This window comes from Moschus berezovskii, chromosome 5 (genome assembly GCF_049115385.1).
Source record: "Moschus berezovskii isolate FMDL1 chromosome 5, NW_MosBer_1.0, whole genome shotgun sequence".
Lineage (NCBI taxonomy): Eukaryota > Metazoa > Chordata > Mammalia > Artiodactyla > Moschidae > Moschus > Moschus berezovskii.
Window position 1 is genome coordinate 36,921,323 of NC_142464.1, and position 9,434 is coordinate 36,930,756.

At 43.3% G+C, this 9,434-nt stretch overlaps 1 protein-coding gene across 1 annotated transcript in view; it reads left to right on the forward strand.

Moving 5' to 3' along the window:
- The window catches only part of UNC5C (unc-5 netrin receptor C), a 436,405-nt gene extending 432,226 nt beyond the window's left edge, over positions 1–4,179 (forward strand). Inside the window, exons 16-17 of the mRNA XM_055434976.2 lie at positions 1,526–1,704; positions 2,392–4,179. Of these exons, the coding sequence (XP_055290951.1) occupies positions 1,526–1,704; positions 2,392–2,554 (342 nt within the window). The 3' untranslated portion in view covers positions 2,555–4,179. The remainder of the gene's footprint in view (positions 1–1,525; positions 1,705–2,391) is intronic.
- The last annotated feature ends 5,255 nt before the right edge of the window (positions 4,180–9,434 follow it).

Sequence of the window (9,434 nt, forward strand, 5' to 3'; positions counted from 1 at the left end):
CCTAATAGAAGTGTTGGCCACTTGCGTTTGAACATTCCTACCATAAATCCACTGAAAAGCATCATCACGTGCCTTCAGCCCTCTCTTCTGGTCCCCTTGGTTTAAGTACTGTGCCTTCAGGGTCCCCTGAAAAGAGCTCTGTGCCCAGTGCAGGGAATGATCTTCAGGATTCAGGGACTCCAGCTCCCGTTTCACCCCAGGCATGTGCGTCCTGGTATGTGTTGGAGGTTAACATAAAGGAGCCAGTACAATCCCCGGAGACTGAGTTTACCAAGTTCTGGGTTTTGAGGCCAAAGACTGTGATCACAGTCAACACTGCTGTGTGTTCTATGTTAAAATAAAAAAAAAAAAAAAAAATTTTTTTTTGGTTGCTCTAACATGCCCTCCAAAGGCCCTGACAGACCCCGTGTGGTGCGATTGCACAAGCCTCACAGTGAGTCTTGGCTGCTGATCCGGGGCCACGGAGCAGGCCACCCCAGGATGCACCCTGTGGCCCCACAGTGCAGGAGCAGCAGGGTTTGGGAGGTTCTGCATGGCAGGGGCACTGACCTCTGGGTGGAGCATCTTGCCAGACCCCGAGACTTCCTGATGGCTGGAGCTGCGTGTGGCTACTTTATCCTCCAGCAGCTAATTATCTCCACCTCAGTTACCTGCTTGGAAAAAAGAAAGAGATGACATTTAAAGTAGATTAAGTGGATTTTCTTTTATTACTTTAATAGTTCCCAGGCAACATTTGCTTTCTCTTTTCCAACCAGCAGAAGTGATCAGAAAATGATTAGAGTTTCTCCTGCAGATGAAATTCCGATTTTGCATTTATGCTGTTTTATGAGCTGAAACCCTTAAAACCCAATCTATGGTTTTCTCTACTAAAATTAGATTTTAAAGTTAAGGGTATATAGCAATTGGAGGATTCTGTTAGCAGTTTGCCCTAAGGCAGTATACCGCGTTCACCATTTTCTTTTAAAAAATTAGTCTTAATTTGATATCACTTAGAGGAGAGCTATGTTCCATTTCATTCAACAAAAGCAGAATCAAGCCATCTTCTACAGAGGTCAGAGGGAGAAGTTACTCGAGCATTTGCCCAGGGCATTCCCCTTAGGGTCAGACAGTCTCCAGAATCTCAGGTCTAGATCAGTTCATTCTCAAAGAACTGCCCTTTCAAACATTTCTCCCTCCCAACCCACCAAAATTTAAACCTTTAGGAGTATTGGCATTCCCTGGCTCATCCTGGGGAATTCTAGTAGAAATGCTGTTACTGAGTTACACAAGGTCTCCAGCTAGCCCAGTCCTGAAGGAAGACTCAGAAATCCCAGGCTGTGCAAAGTCAGCTCACAACGTACTTCTCCCTTTCAGCCAGGTTATAGAGAATCACAACTCGCAGCCAGAAAGAAGCCACTCTCAGTAGGGAGAATAATAGCACCCATTCTCCTCTTGTCTTTTCAAATGAGGCACGATGTTGACTGGGTCAATAAGGATTGCTTTTGTCTTCAGAAATAACGCTGTCGTTGCCCTGCCTGAACCACAGGAACCTACTGGCATGGACCTGCCTCTTCTGGACCCAGCAAGCACCATCACCACCATGACGGGCCCCAGTGCTTTCAGCATCCCGCCCCCGATCCGGCAGAAGCTCTGTAGCAGCCTGGATGCCCCGCAGACGAGGGGTCACGACTGGAGGATGCTGGCCCATAAGCTCAACCTGGACCGGTGGGTATGACCAGGCTTCAAGCCTGGTTCCTGTTGGACGCAGGGCTTCAGGACTGATAACTGCCCCTTGCATCTTGCTCCACAGTGTTGCAGACACGTGGTTGAGAGACATCCTGGGCTTCTCGGACTTTTCTAAGCATCAGGTTTTGTGATCTGCTTCACAAGGCTGATGGGCTAAATCCCCCTAAATGATATATCCATTCACTAATTGCTGTTCCTCACCTCCTGTTGAAGCAGGACCTAATTCCGGATGGGTAATTAACGTGCTAAACACAGCAGTGCTGTTAAGTTATGAAGAGACCTCAGGAGCCTCTTCTCTCTAGAATGTTGCCATCACTACCAGGCAAAACACCAGGCATGACCTGTCAAAGATGATCAGAGGCTGGGCTGGAAAGAAAACATAAGCCTCTTGATTTCCTGTTCAGGATGTGACCCATAGACATCTTGTCTCTTAAATTATCTTACTCAGAGTTGAGGTTAACAAAGTTAAGCATCACATCTCCTGTCTGGGGCTGACCTAATTAAGCATGGGCTAGTTATTCAGGACAGCTCACTGCAAGCCCCTGTTTCTCAAGGGGGACCAGGATACTTATAAAAACACAGAAACAGAAAGGTTTAGTCAAAACTGAAAAGAAAACAGACCCATAAATCACACCGTTCAGCCCTTTTTCCCATTACCAATTACAGGTACTTGAATTACTTTGCCACCAAATCAAGTCCAACTGGTGTCATCCTGGATCTCTGGGAAGCACAGAACTTCCCAGATGGAAACCTGAGCGTGCTGGCAGCTGTCTTAGAGGAAATGGGAAGACATGAAACAGTAGTGTCATTAGCAGAAGGGCAGTATTGACCCAGGCTGGGGCTGAAGTGGAGGAGGAGAGCCCAGGGGCTCACAGCTGAGGAGGAAACCCGTCTGGACCAGTGAGCTCCACAGGCAAGACTGCAGCGGGACAGAGAAGGCAGACAGACACAACCACCAATGCACACGCCCACTCTACTCGGACATCGTCGCAGGAGTTAAGAACAATTGTACAAATGTGTATCTTGAATTTAGAAATCAACCTAATTTTCCTCTTAGTTGGGCTGTATGCTGTGTGGTACAGGATCTTACAGTTTCCTAGGAAACGCTTTTTATTGCTATCCAGATATATGGATAAACTTTCTTAACAAACCCAATTTCTACAAACGTTGTTTACATCAAATTGGACAGGGATGCAGACACTGTCCATGGCTCGTTCTATTTTTGTTTAAATCATTTGAAGTTGAAGCTGTGGACGGTTTGCTGTGTCTCTTTCAGATTAGTAATTTACAGAGAAATCACAGAGTTTTCCTACAAATCGTGTGCATCAAGTGTCTCAGATAATCCCCCCATCAGTGTTCTCTTTCTAGAACTTGTAGAACCAGTGTTACTGTTTGTATCAGGGAAGTGGAGAATCTAAGCATAAAGGAGAAATAGATAAGACTTCTTATTCCTTGAGGGCACTGTCTCATGCCCTCAGGGAATAAAGCTGTATCATCACAGAGAATACCTTGATTCATGTTCAACCACACAAGAATTTCTTCACAACTTATGTGTTGGTAATATGCAACTTGAAGTGTTTTGGTTTTTTTTTAAAGGTATTATTATCATCATCATTATTGTTATTATTGATGAGTATTTACAAGTATTCTAGTAAAAGGATTTACTTTTACCTTGTTTTTGTTAGCAGTACTGTTAGTATTTAGGTATTGACCTGACCTGGGCACCTTCTCATAACAAGGTGGATGTGGTCACCAGTTTAATTAAGCAGGCATTCCTTGCTTCCTTGATGTTTTTAATCTTTCTTCAGTCATTCTGCCTGAGAAGGCCGTAAATGCTTACCGACTTTGTCAGTCTATTCTTTGAGCTTGCTCAGGCAGGGGCTTTGTCCCCCGAGTATTGTCATGGGACATGCTCTCAATCAAGCTCACGCAGTATTGTGGTCACGCAGCCCCACACCTTTGGTGGGTCCTCTGTCTACCATGGAGGCAGTGTGATTGAAGGAACAGCGTCTGAGCTGGAGATCAGGAAACCAGTTCTCATTCTGGGTTTGTCATTGTCTAGCTGTGTTCCCTTGGGAGAGTCATTTACCCTCACTGGACCTCAAGTTTCCTCACCTGTAAAATGAAGGGGTGGATTAGATCAGCTCAAGGTTCTAAAATGTTTGACTTCCCACTGTGATGCCTCCAGCCTCCTTCATCAGTCTGAAGACCACAATGGACGCTGACCTGGATCACTTAACCTGTCTTTCGCCCGGGCTACATCATGCCTTCCAAATAGTTCTGACTTGGAAGCTGATGATTCTGACCTGTAACATATTTGTTATGCTTTCAAGTCTCGTCTCCGTGTCATTGCGTCATGCTGTTCACCCAGAGATGGCATCCCCTTATCACTTTCTTTCCTCTCTTGGGACCAGTTGCCTTCCTGACTAGTTGCAAATTATGTTCTATTATTGTCTTGGTCAAAAATTTTTTAATTAAAAAATTTTTTAACTGAAAAAATAGTCAGTCAACAGACTACTTTGTGTAAACTATGATATTTCTTTAGGACCATGCAGGCTCTTTGTTTCGGGGGGTAAAGAGTCAACAGTCCAGGAGCCAAACAGACTGAACAAGCACCCGGCATATGAACTGGCATTTTCAAAGCAGGGCTGTGGTTTACTTTGGGGCTCGAGGTATCCAAGTTCCTGACTGGATTTGAATTAGAATCATCTTAACCTTTTCCCCTTCTTTCCGTATGCATTTCCTCACCTGTTTTGGTAATGTGTTGATACTCCCAGGTTCTTCTGTCCTCATCACTGAGAAACTGCTGATACCTTGGTAGGGAACCTTTTCTTTCTTGCCTTTTTTTCTTATCTTCTGTTTTAGATACATGAATCCTATTCCATCATCTGTCTCTCTCAGACCACACCCTGTACCATACATAAAGATACAGTACACTTGCTGTGAAAGGTAAGATTGCACTAATAAACAAGTTCAGTGTATCATGCTTATACCAATATATCTTTGACCAAAAGATAGTAAAATTGTACGCTACATAAAAAACTTAATTTTTAAAAAGGGGGAAGCAGAAAAAGAGCTATGGTCCATTGCTACATCTTAAAATGACTTCTTAAGATTATTCACCATTACTGGTTTGGGGGGGCTGTCATCTCTGGAAGTCAAGAATTAGAAATCTGATGCCTAATGAAAAGTAGAAAGGAGCAAATATGTAGTATCCAGATAAATTAATTTCAAAACAGTATTTTCAAAGCCACTGGGTTCACTTTAAGTGCGTCCTGGTGTTTGGTTCTACATCTCAGCACCAGAAAGGGGAAAAGTGGTTAATTCCTTAGAAGTGAGGTATTTGTCTGTCATAGACCCCCATCATGTTCCCTGTCAGGGGAGCAAACTTCCATATGTATAGCACGCCATTTACATCAAATAATTTACACAGCATATTCTGATTTCCTTCTTTTGGGGAGTGAAGTAATAGCTGTTAGATTGCTCTCAAACTCAGAAGGTCTAGGCTAAACAGTTCAGTATATAGGGAGCAACCGCATCAGCCATCCTGTAACATGTCCTCCCTTTCATTCCTAAGGCTGCTGTAGATTGAGAGCAAAAACCAGTTTACTTCGTATGGAAGGAAAAAAAAAAAACAACCTATCACTTGTGCATGGTGCCATCTAGTGGTAGATAACACTATCTACCCCAAGTTTAATAGAAAACTCAGGAAGTTTTTGACAATGGGAATGGATACCTGTAGTGTGTATAGCATCTTTATGACAGACATGCAGAAAGTTTCCCATCAAATAGACATTTCTTATTCTCACCTTTTTTTTTCACTTAAATTACCCATATCAAAAATTACATGTCACTATGAGCCTAGTTGCTTCCCTGGTGGCTCAGATGGTAAAAGAGTCTGCCTGCAATGCAGGAGACCTGGATTTGATCCCTGGGTTGGGAAGCTACCCTAGAGAAGAAAATGGCAACCCACTCCAGTACTCTTGCCTGGAAAATCCCACGGACAGAGGAGCCTCGTAGGCTACAGTCCATGGGATTGCAAACAGTCAGAAATGACTGAGCAACTTCACTTTTTATGAGCCTAGTACGTTTGTTTCTAACTCCACACACATCTCAAATTGGGTTTTGACATCTCAAACTGGTGTTATAGAAATAATAGAAACACATAAAAATCTGTACAAAACAGCTTTTGAAGATTTGTCATTATTATTTATATATTTTCACTAGGCTTTGTGTGTTTTAAAACTACTTTTAGTTCTCTGACATTTATTTTTGAAGACATAAGCAGCATCCAATTGGAAATAAGTTTTACATATGCAAATACTACATTCTAATGAAGTGAAAACTGTTGTGGTTGTTAATCAAGGAGAAGCAACTAGCTTCCTTCTGAATTTGGGGATCTATAGGCAGATGTTTCATCCTGTTTTCATTTTCCTCTCACTAAATCAAATTTCCTTAATGTGATCTGGAAACAATAGAAGTTAGATTCAGAATATTGATAACTGGGCACAAGGTGTCAGCAAACTGTAACACTAAGGTGCTCACAGCCAAGAGCCTTTTCATAAACAGCATGAACAGCAACGTGGACACTCACCTCAGTTACCCAGAGGAATTCCCATCTTCATGGAAGCAATGTAAGCTCTTCCAAGCCAAGTCAGTATTTGGGGTGAGATGTCTTTTGGTATACTGAATAACCACTAGCCATCTTGGGCTTCCCAGGTGGCACAGTGGTAAAGAATCTGCCTGCCAAGCAGGAGATGAAGGTTCGAATCCTGGGTCAGAAAGATCCCCTGGAGAAGGAAATGGCAACCCACTGTAGGATTCTTGCCTGGGAAATTACATGGACAGAGGAGCCTGGCGGGCTGCAGTCTATGGACTTACAAAGAGTCAGACACAACTATCAACTAAACTCCAACAACAATGAGTATTAGTAATTTAATGCTATCATAGGCCCAATCAGAAAGAAGTGAATGAAATGGCAAGTAAAAGACACCTATGCCAAAGCACAATAGTTGAAGAAATGAATCACCATGATCGTATTTAGACACATAGCTTCGACCCTTTACACTGCTACATACTACTATTTTGTGGGGCTACCCTGGTGGCTCAAATGGTAAAGAATCTGTCTGCAATGTAGGAGACCTGGGTTCAATCCCTGGGTTGGGAAGATCCCCTGGAGAAGGGAATGGCTACCCACTCCAGTATTCTTGCCTGGAGAATTCCATGGACAGAGGAGCCAGGCAGGCTACAGTCCATGGGGTCACAAAGAGTCAGACATGACTAAGGAACTAATACTTTCACTATTATTTTGTAGATTTTAATCTCCCAACTTTCAGATGGTAGAACCATTCATTAGGAAGAAGTCATGGAGGCTGAGTTCAGGACACTCTGGAAACGGTCAGTAACACTTTTTAGGGGTGTAAGAAAGATATTTTAAACACTGCAACAGTAGAATTGAGATTTTATTTACCTTCTTCTGGAGAGGAGCAGACAAGGCTCTGGTTTATGTATCCTGAAGTGTGTCTCTGCTGGGAACACAGCAGCTGCGCTCCTGGTCCACGTCTGCCTCTGTCTCTCTGACGGATGTTTGAGGAAGGAAGCACTAGTTGATCACCATCTCCTCAGGGTTCACTGCCTTTGCCACTACAAGGTCTGCCCACGTGAGGTCAAGCACATAAAAATACTGACCTTCCAGAGAGTATAAAGTAGGTAGAAAAAGTTTCCTTATCTAGTCTTCAGACTTCAGGAGTGGGAGCTATGGCTTTTGCTGAGCGAGGCTTCTGGACAAGTTATCAGTCTTGCACAGCGACCCCAGTCCAAGTCTGAGGCTGATGACAGCAAGGATGCCTGTGCACACAGACAAGTGAAACTGGGTTTGATCCATCTGCTTTGAGAGCAGAGGCGCTTTTGTGAGTCAGAATGCCATCATGCCATCCCTCAAAATCAATTATTTGTAAAGATGATAATGGTCAATAAGCGTTAGATTTTATGGAACCAATAAGGAAAATATTTTTATGATTGATTATCTCAAGGTAATAAAACATTGTTTTACCTTTAGAGTGCCTCACAGGACCAACTATTACACTTTGCCGTTTTGGTTTTTTGTATTTTTTTAAACTTTACTGAGCTAATGTTGACTGAAATCTTTAGAACTCTGCCTCTGTGCAATTAAGTGCTACTTCTTTACCCTAAGAAATCTATTTGTATAATCTCTGGCTGTAATGATGATTTTGAAAAAGTTCCTTTGCATCTCAAATGATTTTTTTTTTATGGAATAAGGCATAAGGGGAATATATACATTGTAAGCATTAATCATTTAAGCCTGTGTCTATACAGGTTAAGTAAGCCAATGGAGTCATAAATATTTCCATAATTCATGCCTGAAACCAATTTGTGAAAATAGGGAGATGACCTTATATATCACTGGGTGTGTTTTCTCTACATACTAACAGTTAACTTCTTGATTCTTTAGTCTCATCAGCCCTGTGATTGCCACATTTTTGGAAATCCTGCTGTAAAAATCTGTCTTCAGAAGAGTTCATGGCTCTCAGCTTTTTCAGTGGCCCTGTCCCCTGCCTGAATTGATCTACAGGTGGAATACTAATGGGCTCATGCACCCAGATATAACATACACGCTTGGCTGTATTTCAGCATGGTCAAGGAAAGTGCTGCCAGGACAGATAGACAGCAATTCCACAAACGCACTGGCAAACAAAACCAACCAATACAGAAGCTATCTCCCAGCTGGCCATATACTTCAGACTTTCACTTACTACAGACAACTGTCCGGAGATGATCTGGGATTCTGCAGTGTCAGGAGGGTCTTGACCCACCAGCTGTTGAGAAGGGAAAAAGGAAGGTGGCCTGAGATAAGGTCAGCTGCCCATGAGACAAAGCATCTGCTATGGTATACACCAGCCTCCACACCTGCCATTTCAGACTGTGCCTCAGCAAAAGTCTAAGCTGCTGAAGCTGTAACACTTTGTGGTCTTTCAGCCAATATGCTTAAGTCCTACGTGCCAATCTTAAATTCAAAGTCTCCTGGACTTGGCAGTATCAGAGCAGTTACTGAAGCTGATGGCACCAGCCAGGGTGGAATAGCCCTCGGTACTGAGTTCAGAAGGTGAATTTTGGGCAATTATTGCTGATCAGCAGCCTAAGCATTGATAAACCCTGACCTCTGAAGGTCAGCACTATGGAATGGCAACATCCGAGAACTGTGATCTGAAACATGTCCCAGATGCCAGACCTGATAAAGCAGTATAAAAGAGCAAGAAATCCACAGCCAGCGTAAAACACCTTCACCCTTTTATATTGTTATGTGACACCTGTAAATGTGGGCGAATAAATTCAAACACATACTCCTCCAGGCCTTGGAAAAGCAGGACGACAGCGGTCAGAACAAGCTGAGGGTGCGACCTGCGTCCTCCCCTTTGCTATTCCTCAGACCTCCCATTGGTAGCGAGACCCTCACCCTCCCAACAGGATGCATTCAGCCCAGTTGCAGGGAAGAGCATCCCTGTGTGTGTGCGTGTGTGTGTCACGGTGTTGTACGTGTTCACTGAGTTTACCTGTCACACATCGGTGACCTTCTCTTCATTCTTTCTAAAGAATACAACCAATGTTTGTCAGAGAAAACTCCCCATTAATCTGTGCTATAGAGACGTGTCACCCACCTACTAGTCCCCTGGGGACAGTTCAACTGGCAC